Source organism: Canis lupus, chromosome 23 (assembly GCF_011100685.1).
Source record: "Canis lupus familiaris isolate Mischka breed German Shepherd chromosome 23, alternate assembly UU_Cfam_GSD_1.0, whole genome shotgun sequence".
In the NCBI taxonomy this organism is placed as follows: Eukaryota; Metazoa; Chordata; class Mammalia; order Carnivora; family Canidae; genus Canis; species Canis lupus.
Window position 1 is genome coordinate 38,148,159 of NC_049244.1, and position 26,496 is coordinate 38,174,654.

Sequence of the window (26,496 nt, forward strand, 5' to 3'; positions counted from 1 at the left end):
AGGTGCAGCCATCAGCCACCACATCACCACTGCTGTGAGCCATCAGCAGTCAGTGGTCCCAGCTGGGGCTGTCTACATCATTTTCCAGGATCCTCATGAATTGCAAATGGGGCACCTTCATCCAAATATCAGCAAAAAGCTCTCTCGTTTCTTCCATGATTAATCTTGTTGAAAGTCATGGTGGAAAGTCACACTCCCTTAGGCTTAGAGAGAAGAGTAAGGGAGGATCCTCAGAGGCACGGCCCCCTCCTCCTCCACCAAGTGGGCCTGAGGAAGCATGAGCCTGAGCCCAACCCTGAGCCCAGCCCTGCACCAGAAGGGCACCCAGCCTGACGTAGGATCACGGTGTCAGGAAGGGCTTCCAGGAGGAAATGACAACAAAGTTGACTTACAAGGCAAATGGAAGCTAGGCAGGTAAGGAGGAAAGAGAATGGGCTAAACAGAAGGGCCAGCATAGGTCACGGTCCTCAACTGAGTGCAATTCTGCCCCCCAGGGGACTTTTGGCAGTCTCTGCAGCCATTTTGGTTGTCCTGATGGGGGAAATGGTACTGGCATCTAGTGGGTAGAGGCCAGGGATGCCGCTTAACACCTTACGGGGCACCGCACAGCCCCCATCACAGAGAATGATCTGGCCCACAGTGTCCATACTGTCACAGTTGAAAAATCCTGCTGAGCTAAAATCCTGGAACAAGAGGCCTGGGGCTCAGGCATGGAATGGAGTGACTCTGCAGCTGCTTATAATGTGGAGTCACAGGGTAGGAAGGGTGACAAAGGGTGCAACTGAAGAGCATAGCAGATGTCAGTCCCTAGGAGGTTGGAGGAGTCAGACAACGCACTCAGTGCCCAGGGTGTCAGGGAGCCATTGAAGGCTTTCAGGAAGGAATATGACAAAAGCAGCCTTAGAAAGACACTCAGGAAGGAGTTGGGATGAGAGTAAATAGGAGGGAGTGAAACAGAGGGCCTGGGACCTGGGGGTCCCTCATGGCACAGTGTTCAGTGAATTATAGGAGTGAGAAGAGAGCACCAGGCGGTCTACAGGGGTGGTAGGAGGGGACTATCATGCAGGATGATACAATCAGGGACCAAAAAGTTGCATCATCGTTGTTGATATGGACACATGCTGGAAGCTCAGAGCATCCATTGAGATTCAGTGCTGCTGATGAAATATGGCCCGCAGACCTGACCAGATGGAAGGTGTGTGTGTACCAGTCCTGGTTCTGCCACTTATTATGGCTACTGTGTACAAATGCCCGGCTGACCCCTCCCATGGGGCACCTGGCCATAGGGACACTGAGGACTGTGGGCCAACCCATGCTCTACACAGCAAGCCATGCAGAGTGCCTTCTTCTAATTGGCACAGACATGCCACTTAGTCTGACCATAGCCCTGCACTTGACCCCAGGCAAGTCATGCCTCTTCAGTGAGCCTGGTTAATACCATCCGCGTCTTAGAGCTTGATGAGAAGATTAAGAAACAAGAGAGATAAATGCCTAGCAGAGGGTCAGCCCTTCGTAGGCACTCAGTTGCTCTGATTTTCCTACCAGAAGCCAGGTACCAGACCCTTAAGTCACAACCCCTCGTGTTGCAGTGTTTCTGCCTCACCTGTCGGGCACTGGCACTGTAGCTTCTCAGGTGACCTTTGCACCTGTGCTTTGTTCTTTGTGAGGCACAAGGAGCCAGCAGGACCCCAGGGCTGCAGTGAGTACAGTGGGCTGGGGGCACGCAGCTCCCCTTTAGACTGAGCCAAGCAGATACACGCAGTTGCCTTGCTTCCTCACATCCTAGAGACACTGTGGAAAATATGCCCGAGACTGCTGCTGGAGAGATCCAGGGAACATGAAACCACCATCGAACACATTCCAGTGGAAGAATCACAACTATTGATCTCTGCCCATGTGCCAGGCCCTGCCTTTCAATCTGATGGAATCTTAGAGACTTTGGAGTTTTTCTTCTTGTGTAGCCGTCCTGCCTAAGACAACCAGAACCCAGGCTTGCTGACCATGGTCTCTAATACCTGTTGAGGGCCTGCTGTGTGCCAAGCTTTGGGGAGGTACTCAGTGTGTGTTATCACTTTAATCCTTATCATGGCCCTATGAAGTAGGAGCTGTGAGACTCAGAGGTTGAGTAACTGGCTGGGGGTGACCAGCTAGTAATTGGAAGAGCAGAGATCCAAATCACGGCAGATCGATGTCAGGCTGTATAGCTGTGGACAGCGTTATTGCAGAAACCTCTCTTTAGGATCCCATGCAGTGTCTCTCTGAAATGGGTGTCCTCCCAAGGGTGTCAGAAAGGGCAGGAAGCTACCTCTGGTGAGGCTCCTGCTGCCCACCTAGGAAGTGGCAGAAAGCAGACAAGGAGCAAAAGCAGGCACTGTGGAGGCTGCAGCCTGGGGCTGAGCATGCAGGCGGAGCCTCAGAGCTAAATCCCCTGGGGTCTCAGGCCGCATTCCTCTGAGGTCTGCAAAGGCCACCGCTTAAAGGCGCAGAGGAGCAGCTGGGAACAAGAACAAAGCGGCCAGGCCCCCCTCGGAGGAAGGAAGGAGCGAGCCCCAGGAAACAGCTGATAGCGCTAAGCTCAGCTTGTTTTTTTCCTCTGCTCAACAGTTCTCCTGCCACGGCAAACAAAAGATGTACATTCTGATTCCCTCTTCTGTTTGGATTGTGCTGTCGAGTGGATCTGGTTTGTGATGAGCTGGGGGGAAGAGGCATCCGCGGGCAGTTTCTTGCTCCGCTGGCCAGTTAGCTGGGCCACCGCCGACAAATGCAGAGAGCTTCCTTTTCTGCATCTTTCTCCCTGCCCGGTCATCAAATCCAGCTTGGCCTGGCCACACCAGGGGCACGGTGTTGGCTGGCACTTCTTCCAGTGATTAAGCTTGCCAACTTTTCAGATCCAGTGGGTGCTGGAGGTTTACTGGTGACCTTGACCTTGAAGGACCTGCACGTAAACATGCATGCGTTCACACACACAGTCTTTCATGGATGTATAAAACCATTAAGATGTGAACTGTGCCCTCTCCGTCCCAGGGAAAGGCCCCTTCCTGTTCTCAATACTGCCAAGGTCACAGTCCACTGCTGTCCAGAGTCACACTGGGACTGTTCAGAGTGCTGAATCCGCCCAGTTTGGCCCTGCCACTTGGCTCCCATAGGACCAGGGGTAAGAGTGACAACAGCTACAGGGTCAGTGGAAGCCAGCATCTAACAGCAAGAGCAATGTAAGGGGTGTCTGCTCAGGTCTGGACTGGCTGGCTCTGATCCTAATCCCACCCTAGGGTGTTCACCGTCCTCAAAGTTTCAACACCTGTGGGTGTCTGGTGGTCCTGATGGGCCTACGCAATACACATGCAGCGACTGTTGTAGATGGACTTCTTGATGCCCCTTGGGGGGGAGGGGCAATATGGAAGGAGGCATTATTACTGGCTTCTTAAACTCCATGAGGTCTGATGCTTTATACCCTGCATTGCTGGGTATACCTTGTTTTGCCTGACCAGGTGTTGACTATGTGGATCCATCAAAAGGCATTATAAAACAAAAACAAAACAAAGTGAGGAAACAGAACAAAAAACATATAGAGAAAATTCCTCTAAGAGTTTTGTTGCTGCTGACATTTGGGTGATCCCTATAGCTCTGGCAATGGCAGTTCTGGTCACATGGTTTGAAAGCGACTGTTTTGATGACACAGAGACTGATGTGTGGGGGCCCTTTGTGACTGCAGGAGTTAAACTGAGCTGTGAGAGGTCAGCGTGGTTGGACCCTGCCCCATGCTGCTTGGCCCGTTCTCTCCTCCCACCCCTCTCTGAGGAGGCAGTTCACATGCAGAAGACAAATGGCATAAAGGGCAGGCAATTAATTTTTTCAGCTGGAGGCTGTGTTGGAATTTGGGTGCCTAGAATCTGGCCTGCGCCTCTAATTCCATTCTTCTCTGTGAAATACCTCCACTCCTTAAGGAGGTGGTGCCCTTCAAAATTCCATCACTGACATTTTCTGTCTTTAGGGCCAAGAGGTAAATTTAGTCCTGAAAATTATTTGGAATGGGTCTAAAGCTCCCCTGTATGCTGTCTCATGCTCTTTCCATTTACCAAGAGGCTATAGTGCTGTAAAGATGGCAGGCTGATTCTTCATTTATTTCCCTGGGTTGGGAGCAACGTGGTCCTGGAGCATGGTTCAGGATCTGATCCCCACCTCCCAGCAACCTCTGTAGTGGGGAGCAGCCCAGCCAGCTTGATTAGCAGAGATACAGGCAAAGGATATTGGGAAAAGGGGAAGGGAAGCAAATCAAGCAAGAAGGACCAAGGTCTTGGTCCTTGGTAGCTGGGGAGAGGGAAGAAGAAGACTCTAAGGAGAGAAAAGAAATCCTGGGGATCCCTGGGTGGCGCAGCGGTTTAGCGCCTGCCTTTGGCCCAGGGCGTGATCCTGGAGACCCGGGATCGAATCCCATGTCGGGCTCCCGGTGCATGGAGCCTGCTTCTCCCTCTGCCTGTGTCTCTGCCTCTCTCTCTCTCTCTCTCTCTGTGACTATCATAAATAAATAAAAAATTTAAAAAAAAAAAGAAATCCTGAAGGAAACTTGGAAGGGTAAGAAAAAGCCACCTCACCTACTTCCATAGAGGCAGTGTAACGTAGTGGTTCAAAGTGCAGGGCTGTATGTGAATCTTGGGTGGGTGACCTTGGGCAAGATTCAAGCCCTCCATAGTTCAGTTTTTTAATCTGTAAAATGGAAGATAAAATAGTTTCTATCTCATAGGCTTCTCATAAAGATGACACAAGAAATGCACATAAAGCACTTGAGAAAATATTTAGCATATAATAAGCACTTAATAAGTATTGTACATTATTATTTCCAACTTTTCCCCTAGCCTGTGTCTCACATCCTTTGTTGAGGAAATGGCATGTTCTCCACTCTCACCCTATGCCTTCTACTGAGCCACTGATGTTTATCTGGTGTCCTGATTAGCTATTTTAATCCCTAAAGTCACTCACCTCTGAAATCTGCTCATTGGAAGGATGCCACACACAGAGCAAGCTCACCATCAGTGTTGTTAAGTAGAATTTACCAATCACCACCAGTCTAAACTGCAGTTGGATGTTATCTGTAGTCTTCTTCCTGCTTTTTCCACCCCAGCAGAGGAGATTGAACTGGAGAGAAGCTGGACTCAGGAACATACACTCCAACTGAGAGGTGTAGAAAGTGAAATACTATGGAAAGGGAGGAGACCCTCAGCCCCCTCCTCACCTTAGCTTCCAGAATGAGAGCAAGTGGACTGACCCCTCTCAAATGGGGTATTATTGGAGCATCTCTCTCTGAGGAAATGGAGTAGCCTAACACAAAAGGTGTGTGGATACTCATAGGTCAGTCCCCATTGAAAGGGCTTTGCAGGATCACCCTACAGTGAAGCCCATCAGTTGACAAGCTTCTTATCCGCTTTTTCATGTTACATTCTTAGATATGAACAGTCAAAGATTGGGCCCCTGGGTGGCTCAGTAGGTTAAGCATCTGCCTTCAGCTCAGGTCACGATACCAGAATCCTGGGATCAAGTCCTGCATTGGGCTCTCTGCTCAGTGGGGAGCCTGCTTCTCCCTCTATCTCTGCCTCCTTCTCTCTCTCTGTCTCTCATGAATAAATAAATACAATCTTAAAAAAAAAAAGAGCAGTCAATGATCATTTGTTATTTGAAGGAACACTCCAAAATAAGACTATGCAAAAACAAACAGAAGAAAGGAGGCTATAGAAAGCAGAAACAATGCAATGAGTAGAAGGGAACAATTTTTAAAATTTATAATTACTATCTTATGAGATTTAACAGAAGATACTGTATCTATGAAGCAAAAACAGATGCTAGAAAACAAGGAACGTTCAGAGAAGAAAGGACATTTGAGAAATTAAAAAATCGTAAATAATTTTTGCAGAACAGCATGGATAAATCTCAAAAACATCAAAAAAATGAAATCAGACACAAAAGAGTATCTACCATACTATTCCATTTTTTTTTTTAAGATTTTATTTATTTATTCATGAGAGACACACACAAACAGAGAGGCAGAGACACAGGCAGAGGGAGAAGCAGACTCCATGCAGGGAGCCCAATGTGAGACTCGATCCCAGGTCTCCAGGATCATACCCCAGGCTGCAGGCGGCACTAAACTGCTGCACCACTGGGGCTGCCCCATACTATTCCATTTATATGAATCCTGAAACAGACAAATCTATGGTGACAGAAATCAGAAAGTGGTTGCCTGGGAAGTGGAGAGGAGAATGGACTAAAAAGAGATACAAGGGAACTTTCTGGGTGGATGAAATATTCTATTTCTTGTTTGGGTGGTATTTATGTGGGTGTACACAATTATCAAAATTTATTGAACCGAACATCTACTACCTGTGCATATTATTCTATGTTAATTATATTTTAATAAAAAACATTTGCAGAAATGAAATTTCAGTAGAAGGATTAAGCCTCGGGACAACTGGGTGGCACAGTGGTTAAGTGTCTGCCTTTGGCTCAGGGTGTGATCCTGGGGTCCTGGGTATGGAGTCCCACATGGGGCTCCTGACAGGGACCCTGCTTCTCCCCTTGCCTGTGTTTCTGCCTCTCTCTCTCTCTCTGTCTCTCATGAATAAATCAATAAGACCTTAAAAAAAAAAAGGATTAAGCCTCTAAATCTAGCTATTATTTTACAGAAAACACAAAGAATAGAGGTACATGTTAAATGACACCACAGGGATACAGTCAGAAAAATCTAACCTGGGGCACTCTATAGTTTAGCCAGTTTTCCCAACAAAATCTTCTAGGGGGCTAGGGAGGCAAACAGATGAGGAATTCATATATTCACAGAGATTTAAGAGACATACCAAGCAACGACACTATATGAACTTTATTTAGATCCAAATTTAAGCAAACTATTAGAGGGCAGTTTTATAGGACAATTGGAGAAATGTAAACATGTCCAGATATTTGATAATGTTAAGGAATTACTGTTATTTTTTAAGTGAACTAATGGTATTGCAATGGCTTTGTTTTTTGTTGTTGTTGTTGTTTTTAACATTTTATTTATACATAGAGACACAGAGAGAGAGAGAGAGAGAGGCAGAGACACAGGCAGAGGGAGAAGCAGGCTCCACGCAGGGAACCTGATGTGGGATTCCATCCCAGGTCTCCAGGATCACACCTCGGGCTGCAGGCGGCACTAAACCGCTGCACCACCGGGGCTGCCCTTGGTTTTGTTTTTAAGTGTCCTTATGCTTTTACAAATTCATAGTGAAGTACAAACGATATGACGTCTAGAATAGTCTGGGGGCAGTGGCAGTGGGTAGGGGACACAGATGAAACAAGACTGTTGATAATTGTTGAAGCTGATTGTAGCATATACTGAGTTTATTATTCTAGTCTTTCTTCTGTATATGTTTGAAATTTCCCATCGTAAAATGATTTAAAAAAAAAATAGAAGAGTTTGGGAAAAAATAGAGGAAGTCTTCTAGGAAAAAAAGAAATCCTAGAAAAAGACAAAGAGATGGAAAATAGGAGCAAAATATAAGAAACATAGAGGATACGTTCAGGATTTCTAAAAACAAAAAGAGAGAAAAGAAAATGGGGAGGAGAAAATGATCAAAGAAATAATATGAGAAAGTTTCCCAATTCTGACAGCCATTGGTTTCTGGATTGAGTGGCCAGCCAGTAGCCAGTATTGCAAATGAAAGAAGCCCCACACCAAAGTACATCTTTGAGAAGTTTCAAGTTGATGTACTAGGCCACAAACCTCATACACCTTCTTATAGTCCCTCTCTGCCTTTTCTCTCTCTCCTGGATAGCACCCTGTTGGCGTCCACATGTAGGCCGAGTTGCTCCTCCACTTTTAGAATTGGGGAAATGTATGATGCAATGTGAATCCTGGTTTCTAGCAAGCTGCTGAAGGTCTGGACTACATATCTGGAAATAACAGACTAGTTAGCTTTTGGGTAATCCTTGGCTAATGGAAATAGGCGATAAGAGGGAGCTGGGTAGATGGATTTCCCCTTTCTTCACTCTCCCCTGCAGTTCCTGTTTATGACCCTTCCAGAAGATTCTATTGTGCCTGATGGATTGGCAGCTACCTGGTAACACCTGGCATTGCATCCCCTTCCCTCACTCCTTTTCCCTCTGTGTTCTAATATAAAAGCCTTCAAACATACAGGAAAGTTGAAAGAATTTAAAACAAGCACCTATATACCCATTACCTAGCATTTGCTATGGACATTTTGAACAGCTTTATTGAGATATAATTTAAATACCATAAAGTTGACCCATTTAAAGTGTACAATTCTGTAGATTTTAGTGTATTCATAGAGCGATGCAAACATTATCACAATTTTAGAATCTTTTCTTCACCCTCTGCCCCTTTGCAGTCATTCCCACTCCCCCTGTCCCAACCTTAAGCAACCACTAACCCACTTTCTGGCTCTATGGAATTGCCTATTTTGGACATTATATATTAATGGAAACCCAATATGTGGCTTTTTGTGTTTAGTTTCTTTTACTTCACATAATGAGTTCAAGGTTCATCCATGTTGTAGCATGTATCAGCACTTCATCCATTTTTATGGTCAAACAGTATTCCATTGTATATCATTAATAATTTATTGGATTCACTTTATCACATGTCTATCCATCTATCCATCCCTCTATTGATCCATTAACCTGTCCTATATCTTTCATGTATTTCTGAGTGGGCTTACTCCCCTTTCTCCCCAACCCTCAGCACCTTTGCCTTATACATCTCCCAAATAAAGCTCATATCATATGATCTCTTTAGGTACAAAGGAAACTGAAAGATGGAGTGCTTAGCCTTCTGATCTCTGATAGGGAGATACACGGGGAAAGGGAGACTGGGAATGGATTTTTGCTATTTCGGCATACAGTGTTTCTCAATCTCATCCATATCTCTCCCTCTAGTCTTCCCTCCCACCGTTGTATCCCACAGATCTTGTGTTCCATAAATGCCAAATTCCTTAAAATTCCCTGAACACCTCACATTATTTCTGGCTCCATCTCTCGTACATGCTTGTTAGCTGGCTAACTTTCTCTAGGTGACAGATTCTTCCCTCATGATTCAGCTCAGCTATCACTGACTCTTCAGTGAAGTATCAACACACACACACACACACACACACACACACACACACACACACACACACCTCTGGCCTCCCTGTGCTTGTTTTATACTCCCATACTGGCATTTACTCTATTGAATTAACCTTTTGACCTTTCTCCACCAGCCTGTAAATCCTGAAGGGCAGGGGCCACGTATTATATATCTTGGTATCCCTAGAACTTACTCAGCTTAGCTCAATAAATATCGGTTGGATGGTGAGGCCCTACAGTAAATTCCTAGTTTGGATATAAAGATGAGTAAGACTTCATCCTGGGTCTCAGGGGAGCCTACAGGACCCTTTTGTCTGGAGAAATGCAAAACTAGACAAGATTCTAGGACAACAAATGTAAACTGGGACTGTACCCAGCAAACCGGAACGTATGGTCACCCAAATTATATATCAGCTTCTATGAAAACAGCAGTGCCATGCTGACTCATGCTCAGTCTGTCAGACCCCAGTCACTTCCAGAACAAGCCAACTACTTCCCATTAGTGCTTGGGTCATATATAATTTTCATTGTTATTATCCATGTAGAAATTATCTATGAAATGTAATATTCCTAAGGCATTATATGTATAGTGCATAGAAAAACATATACTTAAGGAATCAGAAAAAAAAAAAATCACCCAATACACAAGTAACACTTTCCAACTTTTTTTTTTAAAAAAAGATTTTATTTATTTACTCATGAGAGACACACAGAGAGAGGCAGAGACACAGACAGAAGGAGAAGCAGGCTCCATGCAGGGAGCCTGATGCAGGACTTGATCCTCTGACTCCCAGATCACACCCTGAGCCAAAGGCAGATGCTCAACCATTGAGCCACCCAGGCATCCCTTTCCAACCTTTTTTGATGTACTGGAATGCATATTTGTAATAAGTGTGTGAAGTCCATTATATATATATAAACTTCTTGGTATTAGCAATAGACTCTAATCTGTTGTCTTTACTGATGGGCATTTGGAGGTTTCCAGCTTGTGACCATTATGAATAATGGAGCTATGAACACCTCAATGTAGATTCCTTTTTCTTTTTTCTGAGTCATTTCTTTGAGGTATATACTCAGGATTAAGTAACCTGGTTGAAGGATAGGAACAGTTGGTACATATTATTTGCTATGACTCTATATCTTACTGCTCTCCTAAAAGTATGAGTCAATTTACAGAGCACCTCTGTTTCTCACAACTCTGCTAATAATTATAATATCATTTTTATGGACTAATAGAAGCTTATTATCATTTTAGGGTGTTCTTTGAATTTTTAATTGCTACAGAGGTCATACATTATACTTTAGCCAAAAACAAGTTAGTTTTTGGAAAACATATGTGTTTGTGTATGTGTGTGTATATAGTTATAAGTTATGTTATAGATATTCATTAAATATTTGTTGGGGACACCTCAGTGGCTCAATCAGTTAACTGTCCAACTCTTGGTTTTGGTTCAGGTCATGATCTTAGGGTTGTGGGATCGAGCCCCATGTGAGGAGCTGTGCTTGACCTGGAGTCTGCTTGGGATTCCTTCCCTCTCATCCACCCTCTCCTTCTGCCCCTCCTCCTGCACACACATGTACTCCCTCCATCTCTCTCTCTCTCAAATAAATAAATAAATAAATAAATAGATAAATAAATAAATAAATAAATAAATAAAATCTTTTTAAAAATCTGTTGAATTAATGTATTAAAATAACACATTCACAAAAAGATAATAACTGCATGATTCCATATTCATGAGGTACCTGGAGTAGTTAGATTCATAGAGACAGAAAGTAAAATGGTGGTTGCCAGGGCCTGGGGTAGGTGTGGGGGGCAATGGGGAGTTGTTGAATGGGACTAGAGTTTCAGTTTTGCAAGATAAAGAGAGTTCTGGAGATAGAAAGTGATTATGGTTGCACAACAATGTGAATGTACTTAGTACTCTCGAACTGTATATTTAAAAATTATTAATAAGGTAAATTTTTTTAAAAAAATTCTTTATTCATGAGAGACACACAGAGAGAGAGGCAGAGACACAGACAGAGAGAGAAGCAGGCTCCCCACCAGGAGTCCAATGTGGGACTCAATCCCAGGACTGCAGGATCATGACCTGAGCGAAAGGCAGACACTCAACCACTGAGCCACCCAGGTGCCCCAAGAGGGTAAATTTTATGTTATATAAAAAAATATGTTTTTAACCCAGTGGTTATTTGGCATGTATTGTCAGTAGAAATGTGCCTGCAAAATATAGTCAGGCATGTTAAATGAAATTTCATGTGTGGAATTTTTTAGATTAAAATGATTATGCTAATTTTTTAATGCAGACACAGAGTGTGATATTAATATTGTTATATAGCAAATAGAGTAAGAATCAGAGACCAGATAGTATATAAACACTCAATATTAGCAATAAAGTGTTCAACCTTTAAAAACTATGCATCTAATTTTCTATTATCTGTGAGTAAAATACAGAGGCAGAGGTTAGGGGAATCATAGAGACATCCACTTGAAGTTTTTACCTTAATGATGAAGTGTGGGGCTACGTGACCTCCCCATTTCAAGGGCAGCTTCATCTATCCCTTTATTTTATTATTCATTCATTTGTTCATTCATTCATTTATTCAGTAGGCTCCATGCCTAGCATGAACCCTCAGCTGAGATCAAGAGTCAATTGTCTGAGCCACCCAGGCACTCCTCATCTGTCTCTTTTAGAATGCACTCCAGCCGGGCTCCTGAGTGGCTCAATGTCTGCCTTCAGCTTGGTTGTGATCTATGGCTCCTAGGATCAAGCCCAGGAACAGGTCTCTGCTTGGTGGGCAGTTTGCTTCTCACTCTCCCTCTGTGCTTTCTTTCTCTCACTCTCTCTCTCTCTCTCTCAAATAACTAACTAACTAACAACTAAATAAATAAATAAATAAATAAATAAAATAAAATCTTTAGAAGGCACTCCATCTAAATTCTCTTTACTTCTTATTGGCCAGAATGGATGACATGGCCTGCACTAGCTCCACCAGAGGCTGCTAGGAAAGCAGAGGCTAGATCAGGTTAGACACATTGCCACCCCAAATAAGTTAGGATTCCCCTTCACAAAGAAAGAAAAGGAGAATGGGCATTGGACAGGCAATCAGCAGCATCTGTTATACTCACATTAGTGTTTTTGTTTTGTTCTTGTTTGGGGTGCTACAGGCTGGAACCAATGGTTATATGGCTCCTGAAATCCTAATGGAAAAAGTGAGTTATTCCTATCCTGTGGACTGGTTTGCAATGGGATGCAGTATCTATGAAATGGTTGCTGGACGGACACCATTCAAAGATTACAAGGAAAAAGTCAGTAAAGAGGATTTAAAGCAAAGAACCCTGAAAGAAGACGTCCAATTCCAACATGATAACTTCACAGAGGAAGCAAAAGATATTTGCAGACTCTTCTTGGCTAAGAAACCAGAGCAACGTTTAGGAAGCAGGTAAACTACCATAAAATAGAGGTGATTAGCCATGTCAACATTGTCCACAGGATTCAGTATTATTATTTTCCTATTATTCTTTGCATATTATATAGTTACATATTTCCAATACTTTCAAACACCGTGAGCACTCAATGTAGGATGATCTCAGATATATCTTAAAGTGAAAAAAGTGAAGTGCAAAACAGCATACTTCAAAGAAAGAAAAGAAATCTATAATTTAAATAGTTGCCTAGCATGAACCCAAATATTTTGGGCAGAGTATACAAAGAATGTCTATGATTGGTTGCCTCTAAGAAAAAGAAATTAGGGGCAGGTGACGAGTATGCAAATGAGGATTTTCACTCTATGACCCTATTATCTTTTGAATTTTGAATCATGGGAATAAAATGATTCAAAAATGAATAAAATTAAAACTAAAACTTAAAACCCATCAGTACTGGAAAGTTATAGCTCTGGAAAATTCTGCCCCTTTTAAATGTCTCTGCAAGATGTCAACTGGTCAACAGATATTTAGTGAGTACATATACTATTGCCAGGTATGTTAAATACAGTTGATGTTACTTTTGAAGAAAGTTGAGTTTTATTGCTTACGTGGAATAGTAAGATCAAGATATTTTAGGAGAAACAAAAGAAGTAAAAGCTGACCTGGGCAGTGGATGACTGTGTTCTACAAAGAAAAAACGAAGGACTTTAGATTCACAAACATAGACTCACATCCTAGCTCTGTATGTCATTTTACCTCAAGCAATTGAACTACTTTCTCAGAGTCTCAATATCTTCATGTTTCAAAATGGGGGATTTAGAGGTGTAATGACTAATTTTTTGACAACTTGATTAGGTTACAATACTCAGATAATCAATTATTCTAGAGATTTCTGTGCAGGTATTTTTTAGTTAAGATTAATATATAAATCAGTAGGCTTTGAGTAAAGGAGATTATTCTTCATAATGTGGGTGGATCTCATCCAATCAGTTGAAGGCTGTAACAGAAAAAGACTGACTTCCCTGGGAGAAGAGGGAATTCTGCTGACAAAACACCTTTGGACTTGAAGTGCAACTCTTCCCCTGAGTCTCCAGCTTGACAGCCTACCTTGCAGGATTTGGACTTGCCAAACCACCACAATTGTGTGAGCCAATTCCTTAAAATAAACTTCTCTCTGCCTTTTTTACTTCCCTTTCTTCCTTCCTTTCTTCCTTCCTTCCTTTCTTCCTTCCTTACTTCCTTCTTTCCTTCTTCCCTCCCTCCCTCCCTCCCTCCCTCCCTCCCTCCCTCCCCTCTCTCTCCCTCCTTCTTTTCTTTTTCTTTCTTCCTCCCTCCCTCCCTCCCTTTTCTCTTTTTCTTTCTGTCTTTCTTTCTCTGTCTCTCTTTTTCTCTTCTCTCACTCTCTCTCTCCCTCTCTCAATTGCTCTCATATACATACACACATTACTGTCAGGGAGAAAAACTTTTCCTCTACCCTCTTAGGTTTGGAGGCCTGCAAACTAAGCTGACAAAAAACAGATTAGCAAGAGAAAAAGTCAGGTTTTTATTGATGCACATATACAAGAGTTCACAGAAAAATGTGACTGGGATCAATTAGAATTATAGGCCACCTGAATAGAGGAAGGGGAGGAGGAGAAGGGTACTTGCAGGAAAACAAATAATTTCTTAGAATTGGTGGGGGGAAGGGCACTTCTGTGAAAACAAATGACTTTAGGAGAGATAAATGGGTCCTCAGGAGAAGAGATGGGAGATAATGATAGTTTTGTGACAATCTGTCTGTTTAGGTGTGGTGCAGACGGAAGAGTCAAGCTTTCCCAGCTCTAAAACTCCCAGGGAGATTTATGAGTTGAGTTTCTGGGGGAGTCTTTGCTTCTAGGCCGATAAGGGGAGTTCAAAACCTGTATCTGTTGACTTGCAAATGCCTTCAGCTCAAAATAATTTTTATGCTACTGTGGTACATTCTGGACCCCTTCAACATCCTGTTTTTCTTTTTTTTTTTTTTTAAGATTTTATTATTTATTCATGAGAGACACAGAGAGAGAGAGAGGCAGAGACACAGGCAGAGGGAGAAGCAGGCTCCACTGAGGGAGCCGGATGCGGGAGTCGATCTTGGGACTCAATCCTGGGAGTCCCATGATCATGCCCTGGGCGGAAGGCAGGCACTAAACCGCTGAGCCACCCAGGGATCCCCAGCATCCTGTTGATTCTGTTTCTCTAGAGAATCCTGGCTAATACAGTGGGATACTTTGAGGTTTAGATATGACATATGTAAAGTTAGATATAATGTATGTTCAGACCTGTTCAAAAAGTGATAGCAATTATTACTAGTTTATTCTAAGAGAGATAGCAGATAATATTTTGGCTAAATTATGAGCTTGAACGTCTAAATTCTTAGATTGAATTTTCAAAAATTTAAAATATATACAAATACGAAAGCTACAACATGAAGTTATAGGACTGATTTTTTTTTTTTAATTTTTTATTTATGATAGTCACACAGAGAGAGAGAGGCAGAGACATAGGCAGAGGGAGAAGCAGGCTCCATGCACCGAGAGCCCGACATGGGATTGGATCCCAGGTCTCCAGGATCGCGCCCCGGGCTAAAGGCAGGCGCCAAACCTCTGCGCCACCCAGGGATCCCTAGGACTGATTTTTAATATTTACCCCAGAATGTAGTCAGTAAAATTACCCTAAATCTTCCAAGTAGCTGCTGGTGAAGGCTCTAGAAGAGGCTGCCTTAATTCAAAATATTTGAATATGGAGATAAGCTTTTAATTTTCAACCTCATTTCTTTAAATAGCAAAACAAAATCCATTTGTAATAACTTCCAAAGCATGACAGATACCAAGCTAACAAATGAGCACTTTGAAATTTGACGGAATCTCTACGTTTATGCGAAGTAAAACCTGGAACTGATTTTCCTGTATAGCTTCCAACATTGTTGTATTAGTGTGGTCAGAATCAGCCATGTCATGATAACAAGCAAATCCCATAGTCTCCACAGCTTGAAATGAAAGGAATTTTTCTCACTCACACAAAGTCCATTATGAGTGCAGCAGCCCTTCGGGTATCTCCCTTTGGAGCAGTGACTCAGAAAGCCAGGCTACTTTCTATTTGACAGCTCCATTGGAACTTGAGGCTTCCAGTCACTATAGCAAGAGAAGAGATAGCAAGAGAAGAAAGGGTAGAGAACCAAGAGGAGCTTTGTACTGCCTCAGCAGGGAAGTGACCTACACTCACTTCGGTTTGGCCAGAAGGAGCCCTTGGCCCTATACCAGGTCGAAGGATCTGGCTAGTGTTGCCTTCCACGTGCCCAGGAAGGAGAGAAGAACCAGAAATGGTGACTACTGACCATCTCTACTATATGGCAGGGAATATAAGAGGGCACACCAACAGTGGAAGAGGCAGCAAGGAAAAAGCAGTCTCTTCAGATGACCTCCCTGAAGGGACTACCACCCACTTGGCATGTTTGATTGAAAATCTATCTTGATACTCTATAAACACACTTTGGGTATATAAAATGAAATATTGACAAACTTCTTCAGGAAAATACCACCTTAAAGCTCTGGATCATTGCCTGAAGCTGCTCCATCAAGCAAAACTTTTTTTATAAAGCATCTGTTGTTGTGACTGTTTTGAATAAAACTGTTTACAACATTAGAGAAAAGGCATATAAAAACCAGCTGTTCGGTGAAAGAGAAAACCTTCTAACATTTTTATTTCAGCTCTCTGTATATTTTTTAAATTAAAATGAGAGAATGTTTGATGAATTTAGTGGTGTCCTTCAAAGCCAAGCAAATGCCTACACAACGTGTTAAATGGCAGAGGGGTCAAGTGCCCCTTCCCTCTTGCATTCACAAACATTTGAAATAAATTTTAAAACACTTTTCCTTCTTTAGGCATCATTGAAAGCATCTCCTCCTTTGTCTTTGTAGGTCTGTGAATTAATTTTGCATAGAAGTCGAAAGCTTTTCAGAGCCGCTCACAAAGGCTCTAGATAGGGCTTATGATGTTTTCTAATAAAATAAAAGCTGAAGACCACTTAAGCACTTTGCAGGTTTTCCTCCAGTCAATACAGCAGAACAAGATCAAATAACCATGCAAATCTCTGACTTAAGTGTTTCCCCAACATGTAATTTCGTACCAATACGTACTGTTCCTGGCAGACCAAACCCCACAGAGTGGTCTTCAAGTATGCTCAGTTGGTATCTTTCCTTCATTAACTGTTATAAGAAAATGCGTCATAATCTCTCTGTGGGGTTCAGTAATACAAGAGCTCCTGTAAATGCTCCGAAATAGAATCTACTCCAGTCAAGAGGAGAAGTCTTCCTGCCACTGCCAGGCTGGCTATTGCAAAAGATGTTGCCTCCATCAATAGCCTCTCCTATTTGTCCAAAGTGCACTGCATAATGATGGGCCAAAAGTCCCTGAATGAAGCTGTCAGGGAAAGATTCAAGAGTAAAATAATAATATCCATGTGATTTCTAATTACAGAACTGAGGTAAGAGTCATTAGTGCAAAGGATAAAGCGATCAGATTTGCAGTGGCCCAGACACTGAGTAAAAGGAATAGGGGTTGGAAAGCCTAGTCTTGTTGTTAGCATCAGCAACCACAGACAGAACTGTTCACCCTCTTGTCAAGACTGGCTTGGCAAGTTTCTCAAGGTTCCTGAGCCCCTGGGCACTCTTTGTTTATCCACGTTAAAGCTGCTCAGAGTGAGGTTAAGGTGCTCTCTTGACCCCTAGGACAGTGTGTTCATACCTGCTGGTGGCCATCAAGGGGTTTCCAGCTCCTTCCTCATGGCACCTGGACCCATTCCAACTCCTTTGTTTTCTTTGAGACACAAAATCTTGGGGTTCATTCCTTATCTCCTTAGGTGGAATTCTAGGTCTGTCCTTGTTCTGCTACATTTAAATTCTCTCTGATATCCTCCCCACCACCATTTGCTGTGTAAATTATACCTCAGTAAACCTAAATTAAGAGAAAAATCCATCTTACTGAATTATCTCAGTAACCCTCCCTCAAAGCTCTGACTCTACGGGATGTAAACCACACAGACATCAGTCATTAGGTTCTAGAAGACAGCAAGCCTGCATTTTCCTTCCTTTCAATTGATGGAGACTTGGTGGCTTGGGATAAAAAAGACACAGACACCTTGTAGTATCTCATGATACAGTTCTCCATGCTTGTTTTCCAGTTGGGTCATAATGAGAAAAGTCCAAGGAGTCCTGCATCATCCATCCTGGATGGGGCTAGACCTGAATCACAGAACAACCCAGGGAATGGCTGGGCATCAAATGCCTCCAGCTGGATTTCTCTTTTCCATAATAATATTTTATTATAATTTTCCTTTGAAAAATTCACCTGTGTTTTTTGGCTTTTTCAGACGCACAGCTATTTATGAATGCAGAAGCAAATAAAGAGGTTAAAAATACAATGAAAAGACAGACAGGCATTATTGTGATGGTTAAATGCGATAACATAAATGCAGAGCTTAACTTTGTGAACTAAAAGTGAGTTCAGGATAAATGCCAGTTATTCTCACTATTGTTATTAGTAACATCATGATTGTGTTTTGGACCTGTTAGAGTCCACTGCAGTAATTATCTGACATAGTAGGAAGTCTCTAAAGGGAGAATTCCTCAATCCTTTTCCTAAAAGCTTTTTGATAACTGGAATAAAAATAAAAGGAAACGTATGAAAGTGATTAATTTTTACCAAGGTTGATTTAGGACATAAATCGACTTTTCTGTCAAAACAAAATGAAACAAAAACCTGTACTTAAGAGGAACCAAGAGAAATGTGCAGTAGGCTGCCCCTAGTGTGCCCCCAAAGATCCCCACCTCCTTTTTTGTTTTTAAGATTTTATTTATTCATGAGACACGGGGAGGGGGGTGGGCAGAGACATAGGCAGAGAGAAAGGCAGGCTCCATGCAGGGAGCCCGAAGTGGGACTTAATCCTGGGACCCCATGATCATGCCCTGGGCCAAAGGCAGGCCCTCACCGCTGAGCCACTCAGGCGTTCCTCCCAACCTCCTGTTATCCACACTCTTGTGTAATCCCTTCCCTTAAGGGTAGGCTGGACTTATTCATCTGCTTCTAACAACATGGCAGAAGTGATAAGATATCATTTCTAAGATTAGGTAGTAAGAAGACTGTGCCTTTTATCTTGGGTTCACTCTTTCTCTTTCCCATCCTCCCTTCCTCCCTCTCTGATCATTTGCCCTGGGGAAAGCCAGCTGTAAAGTTATAAGGTAGCTTTGTGAAGAGGCTCATGTGGTAAGGTATGAAGACCTGCCAATAACCATGTGAATGAGCTTGGAAGCAGATTTCCTCCCCTAACCCCAGCTGAACCTTCAGTTGAGACCATAGCCTTGATGAAGAGTTTTTTTTTTTTTTTTTTTTTAAGATTTTATTTATTTATTTTCATGAGAGACACACAGAGAGAGGCAGAGACATAGACAGAGGGAGAAGCAGGCTGAAGCATGAGGCGAGACTTGATCCCAGGACCTCGGGATCATGACTTGAGCCAAAGACAGACACTCAACCACTGAGCTACTAGGTGCCCCCCGATGAACAGCTTTACTGAAACCTCATGAAAGACCTTGAGCCAGAGGCACCCAGTTAAACTGGTTCTAGATTCTTGACCCACAGAAACTGAGATAATAATGTTGTTTTAAGCCACTGAATGTTGGGGCAGTTTGTTACACAGCAATAGATCATTAACAAGAGGTCACACAGTTGGAAACACATATCCCCCACCCCCCCCCTTATTCTAAGGCAAATACTGGAATTATTTCTAACACAAAGAAGAAGGGCTTGATAAAAAATAGCCATAGTCTTGAGCATTGAATGGATGCTACTAAAAATTACTAATGGATTTTTTAAATCTTTAAAAATATTGTGGCAGTTGGGGAGGTAGGTGGAGCTCCTAAAAATCATGTTATATGAAGAGTGAGGAGATATGGGTGCTGTCTTTAGAATGTGAGGGGGGCTGTGTGGGAAGAGACATGCTTCCCTTGTTCAATGTGACCCTGAAGAGTAGAGCAAAGTGCAATGACTGGAAGTTGTAGGCAAGCAGGTTCGGGTTCCACTGAATTTTGCCTGTATTTCCATAGAGCACTAAAAATAAAAGTCATGTCAACTGCTTGACTCTGAAGATTAGATCTACATGTGAAATTTATCTGCAAACAACGAAGATGCTACTGTCTGCATAAGATGGAATTGTGGGTAAATTTTTAAAAATCATGGGTGATTTTTCAAGTTATTATTTTTCCAAATTATTCTTTACATCGTTATATTGTCTTTGAAATTAAAATAAAATGTATTGCAGGAAAAGAATACTACACACTTCGTATTGTTAAAACATTTCCTGTTTTGGTTTGTTACTGTGTCTAAGGCTGACCATCTCCTTTCTTCACAGAGAGAAGTCTGATGATCCCAGGCAACACCCTTTCTTCAAAACCATCAATTTTGCTCGCCTGGAAGCTGGCCTGGTTGAGCCCCCATTTGTGCCAGATCCTTCAGTGGTTTATGCCAAAGACATTGCTGAAATTGAAGATTTCTCTGAGGTTCGGGGAATCGAATTTGATGATAAAGACAAGGTGTTCTTCCAAAGATTTGCAACAGGTGCTGTCCCCATAGCATGGCAGGAAGAGATTATAGAAACAGGACTGTTTGAAGAATTGAACGACCCCAACAGGCCTGCAGGTTGTGGGGATGGTAATTCATCCAAGTCTGGTGTGTGTTTGTTATTATAAGTTGTTTTCTCTACCAGATGGGCAGCAGGAATCTCAGCTGACATAATCCTTGAATGTTCCTAACACATGAAAATCTGTTGAATGAGGACTGATCAATCAGGAGGGGCATTTCAACCATAGAACAGTTCAAAGGACAGGTGAGCTTACCACTAGGACACATTTTTCTCCCCTCCCCTCCACCTCCCCACTCTTTCCGCTCTCCTCCCCTTTCTCTCACTCTCCACCCTACCCCTTACCTCCTCTCCTCTTCCCCTCTTCTACCCCTTTTCTCCTCTCTCTCCTTCCCTTCCTCTTCTTTCCTCTCCTTTCTTCCTCCTTCCTTCCTTCTCTCTCCCTCTCTCTCTCTCTCTCTCTCCCCACCTCTTTCTTCTTTCTCTCTTTTTTCATAAAGATGAGTAAAGTCTCAGTTTTCATTGAGGCCTGGGAAAAGGAACATTCAGGTTTATTTTGATAAACTAAAAGCATGAGCCCGCCACCATCATGTCCCTGAAAATTACACAAAGTCCTAGGAATAGAGAATGGAACGTTGTGGTAATGCTCAGAAAATGAGCATTTGCAATTCTTGGTAAATAATCATTTTAGTTTTTCTTTGTTTATATCCTTTCTTCCCTTCATCTTTCAGTATTTCTTTTGCCTCTGTAGTTATAAAAAGGATTTGAAAGCTGGAAATAAATGTTCCTTATATCCTCCCCCTAAAAAGGAGTGGATTGTAATATTTGGGCAATATTTAAAATTACAGAATAATTTTTAACTTACCGAAAGTCTCGTTGTCATGTTCCGGCAGTATTTTACCATTATAATGTTGAAGCATTTTAAACATAAACACTCACGAGATCTGTGAATTAAAGTATTCTGTAAGTTGAGTCCTTTAGGTAACATGCTACAAATTGCTTACATGTATTTTTCCACATGCCATTAGTTCCCAAACTTTGCTGAACTTTGGAATCACCTAGGGATCTTTTAAAAGTACCAATGTCTGACTCTTACCCCCAGATTTTAATTGGTCTGGGGTGCAGTCTGGGCATCTAGATTCTCAAAAGCTCCCTAGGTGCTTCTAATGTCCGGCAAGTTTGAGAACCATGCCACATAGGCTTAAATGCTGTTATGTAGGGTTCTTGTTTGGGTTGCTCAAGGTTTCAACTGTACATTTGGGAGCAACTTTTGGGGGGGGGGGTAGCAACTTTTCAAATACCCCCAAAACACATAATTTTGGCAGTTGCAGTATATATGAAACTGAAGATAATCTGTATTCATCCTGTAGACTTTCCTGTCCTTGTACACTGTAGTTCTTCACACATATCTTGTGAAGTAGGCTTTTGGCTCTAAGGCTCTTGGCTCTTTCAAGACTTGAATGAAGGAGAAATATAGGCTTTGGCAGCTGATTTAAACAAATGGTAGCCCTCATTTCAAGTGGCTACCCAGCCAGAACTTTATTGTAGAATTAGCACTTCTCATGAGCACAGCCAAAGTGAAAATTCTAAGGGTGCAAAAAAATATTTGGGGCACAAATAAATATAAATCTGAGGTGATTATACTTAAAGAAAAAAAGGGGGGCACCTGGCTGGTCAGCTGGTAGAGCATGTGACCCTTGACCTCAGAGTGGGGTTGTGACTTCAAGCCCCATGTTGGGCATAGAGCTTACTAAAAATAATAATAAAATGAAATTTTTAAAAAGGGTAAAAAAAGATGTATGTGTGCATTAGGAAATCTCACTTGTCCCAGTGGTGAGAAACCTGGCTGAATCATTTTAAAAGTTTTCTCTCTTGATTAAGGGAGCCAAGAGTTGCAAAAACACTGGTCAAAAATATTTGGTTAACTGGAATCCAGCTAACAATAATCCTCAATTATAAGACAGCATTAACCATATCCTGCAGGAGTAGTAAGAAATCCTCTTGGACTTAAGTCCTGGGTTAGTTCATCTGCTACTCACCCTTCTGCTCATTCTCTATCCTCAGCAAGTTTTTGATGCTCCAAATCCTGCTCTGGAGACACTGCAGAGTCCTGGGTCATCAAAGCAGATACAGGTGTGTCCAGCAGATTCTTTTTCCTAAGACAAGAAAGTAGATTAAAATTTGATGAAATTTGTAACAAGTCTATTTTAACAAAAAATAAAATCACAAGACAGAACTTTCCAAGAGTAGAGTTTTTAGTATTTAGCTTTATAATTAGACATTTCAAAGTAATGTCTTCTTGCATTGGTTCCTTATTGTAAATGTCTACTGCTTTTGATAAACTTTAGTAGAAATCTGTGTTTCATTTCTTAGAACTAACTCAAGAAAGTAATTGAGGAAGATAACTATATTCAAACAATCTCCAAGTAAATATATGTTGAGTTAAGTTACATATTGAGCCCTATCCTGGGTATTTTGGGGACACCATAGAGAAATAAGACAACTGTCTAAGAGAAGCTATATGGTGTAAGGTAAAATGCAGCCTCTTGTCAGTGTTGTTATTCACATTTTAAATGAGAAACTGGGGTGCCTGGGTGGTTCAGTCAGTTGAGCGTCTGACTCTTGATTTCAGCTCAGATGGTGCTCTCAGGATCATGAGATCAAGCCCCGCATCTGGCTCTGCACTCAGTGGGGAATCTGTTTGGGATTCTCTCTCTCCCACTGCCCACCCACTCCTCTCCTCCTCCTCAAGTAAATAAATAAATCTTCCTTTAAAAATGAGAAACTAAAGCTCGGAGATGTTCTATAGCTTACCCAAGGTCACACAGCTTTTCAGGGTTGTTGCAAAGACTAGAAGTAATGTATATGAAACACATAGCACATGACTTGCATATAATAGGGCCATAATAAATTGAAGGTTAATAGTAAGTAGCAGCAGGTCAAATTATTCTAGGTCAGGGAACAAACTAGTAAGAGCTAAATTTGGCCACCTTAATTGAAAATTCCAAAGGCCGTGAGAGAAGGAAGAGACCTGGGTCCTAGGGAGCAGTTTAAAAGGAAAGCTTTTATGCACAATGAAAGAAAGAACTAACTAGAATACATGGAAACATTGGAGTTCATCCCAGGCCCCATCCTTATCACATGCCAGGTACAGGACCCACCTGGGTCATGTCAGAGTGATGGAGGCTCCTGGCTACAAGGGCCAGGCAAGTGAGGAACAGACCTGATGGGGAGAATAATGTTGGAGATGGAGAGAAACAAGTGATTGCAAAGTGATCTGCAGCAGGTTGTGGGTGGGATTTAAGTAAAAACTTCAAGAAGACGAAACCAGATGTCATCAAAGAAGAATGTGATTTTTGAAAGGGGATGATGCTTGCTTATTCTCCAAAGTTAAAACGAACTTATGTTTTTGGGTTGTTTTTTTTTTTGACTTCTGTTTTTATAGAAAAGTTTCATAAACATAATGAAACATTAGGGGAAACAAACACATATGTGAGTGACATACTCAAAGAAGAATAAGAGAGGGGCTATTTGTCAGGGGCTATTTGGAATGTTTGTTTCCTACAGGAGAAGATGGGTTTAAAGGATAACCTGCAGGAAGGGATGTAGAGATGCCCTCACAGCAGAAGGTATGCATGAGATTTTCATAACAAACAGTGATGAATTATTTAGTTTAAGATTGTGCACCACAAAGAGTTAAAAAAAATATTCTCAATTGTTCATTTTGAATGTCAGATTTAAGAGATTTAAGATGTTTCTCATTTAGATGACCAGGCATGGAAGTGAAAATTCAATTAATTGGGTTTCTTAGGAACTGCATGTCTTGAAATCATGAGAGTTTACCAAATTAATTTTTAAAAGTTATTATACTGTATGTATCATTAGAGCAGTTTAATAAGACTTGATTAATGTAAATTGTCTGGACATGAAAACTAGTGAAAATACATAATCCTTAAATTGTCCTGGGCAGTCTTAAATCTTAAGGATATTTTAATTTAATTTAATTTTATTTAATTTTATTTATTTTATTTTATTATTTTTAAGATTTTATTTATTCATTCATGAGAGACACACAGAGAGAGGCAGAGACACAGGCAGAGGGAGAAGCAGGCTCCATGCAGGGAGCCTGATGTGGGACTTGATCCCGGAACCCCAGGATTAGGCCCTGGGCTGAAGACAGGAGCTAAACTGCTGAGCCACCCAGGAATCCCCTCTTAAGGATTTTTAAAAAAAAATGATACAAGGAAAAAAATTTAATGCAAGAATGAGGGGGGATGCTGGGAAAACTTATATTAGCCATTAATCAAAGGGATTGTACTTGATAATCAAATCAAAAAATTTTTCAAAGACTTACTGAGTTTTCTTGGATCATCTAGAAAAAATAATTGCAGTTATTTAGGTTTAGTTATTCATTCAATATATATTGCTATATGCCATGTGCTAGGCTCCATCTTGGTTTGGGGAGAGATACTTGTTTTCTCCCTTTAGGATTTTTAGATTGGAAAGTGTTTTTGTTGCTCCCGTACGTCAGTAAATTTTTTTTTTTTTTTTTTTACGTCAGTAAATCTTTATACCTCTCTGGGTAGAGATGAGTTTTGTTCTTCCCACTTTTCCTTAAGTTTTCTATACTGAACACTTTATTTTGTTTATTTTTTAATTAGAGAAAAATAGCATTATTTAAAGCAAGGCAGGGTCCATCATAACTGGACCTGGGTATGTGGGGCATGCCCAGGCTGGTTCTGGCAATAATCAGTCCCTAAGGACTCCTTTTGGGCTGAAAGGTATCAGCCTGGGTCCTAGGAGTAAGGCCTGGACTCCTGGTCTAAGCCAGCAGAGTCTCCCTAGACAGAGCCAGCAATTGGTGCCTAAAATTGGGCCAGATTATTGGTTCCACAATCTAGACCATGAATTGTGGTGGTCCGTGGTGAAGGTTTTACCAAACGTAGGAGAAATGAAATCACAACACATCATCAAGTACAATGCAGTAAAGTTTCTCAAGCACTATTCACTTCAAAATATCTTTTTATGCAGCAGCTCTTTCTGCCAGGGGTCCTATTCCCATGCTTTAATAAAATCACCTTTTTGCACATATACACAACAAATTTATGAAGTAGCTGATATTTAACAAAAGTAAAATTGGAGACCCTCTGACCATTCCTCAAATGTTTTTTGAAATTTTACCAACCTGTGAGATCTCAAAATCTGGGAACCCCTGGACCAGATGACCTTGAATGGCACTCTGATTGTAAGGAATCATTTGTGTTTCAATAGAAAACTGATGCATTGCCTAGAGGAGGATATGCAAATTTTTTCTATAAAAGACCAGAGTGTAAATATGTCAGACTTTGGCAAGGACTTATCTCTACCTTTGTAATAATAAAGCAGCCTAGACAATATGTGAAGGACTAAGTATGGCTGTATGCCAATAAAGACTTATTTATAAAATACAGGTAGTAGGACTAAATTTGGCCCATAATTAGTAATTTACTGATCCTAGTCATAAATTATCTTACTATTGGGATCCCTGGGTGGCGCAGCGGTTTAGCGCCTGCCTTTGGCCCAGGGCGCGATCCTGGAGACCCCGGATCGAATCCCACGTCGGGCTCCCGGTGCATGGAGCCTGCTTCTCCCTCTGCCTGTGTCTCTGCCTCTCTCTCTCTCTGTGTGACTATCATAAATAAATAAAAATTTAAAAAAAAAAAAAAATAAAAAAAAAAAAATAAATTATCTTACTATTAAACTGACTAGGTTATCTGACTCTAAAGGAGCGATTTTACAGCTCTATCAACTAGATAACTAATGAGAATGCAAAATAATTCTTGTCTATAGACATGCAAATGACCCCCAGCCCTGCATTAGTTGGTCAGGGCTAAGATAACAGAGTATTGCAGACCAGGTGGCTTGAAAATCAGAAATTTATTATCTCCCAGTTCTGGAGTCTCCAAGTCCAAGATCAAGATGTTAATGGGGTTGATTTCTTGTGAGGCCTCTCTCTTTGACTTCTATATGACTATTTTCTCCTGTCTGCCCATGATCTTCCTGCTGTGGGTCTCCTTATCCTAATTTCTTCTTATAAGAACACCACTCATATTGGATTAGGGCTCATCCTATGACCTCATTTTAACCTAATCACCTCTTTAAAGACCCTATCTCCAAATACAGTCACAGTCTGAGGTATCCCAGAGGTTAGGACTTAAACATAGGAGTTTTGAGCGATACAACTCAGCCCAACACCCCCAAGCCCATTTTATGTTTATTTGCTCCTTCGTTTCAACATTCCTTTACTGCACACAGATGTATGGTT

The 26,496-nt window shown here is 41.7% G+C and overlaps 1 protein-coding gene across 3 annotated transcripts in view; it reads left to right on the forward strand.

Annotated features, from left to right (window-relative positions):
• GRK7 (G protein-coupled receptor kinase 7) overlaps positions 1-22,428 on the forward strand; it is a 59,508-nt gene extending 37,080 nt beyond the window's left edge. For all 3 annotated transcript variants that reach the window (XM_038571090.1, XM_038571092.1, XM_038571091.1), the window contains 2 exons: positions 12,281-12,555; positions 19,965-22,428. In XM_038571090.1, the coding sequence (XP_038427018.1) occupies positions 12,281-12,555; positions 19,965-20,301 (612 nt within the window). In that variant the 3' untranslated portion in view covers positions 20,302-22,428. The remainder of the gene's footprint in view (positions 1-12,280; positions 12,556-19,964) is intronic.
• Positions 22,429-26,496: the final 4,068 nt, after the last annotated feature.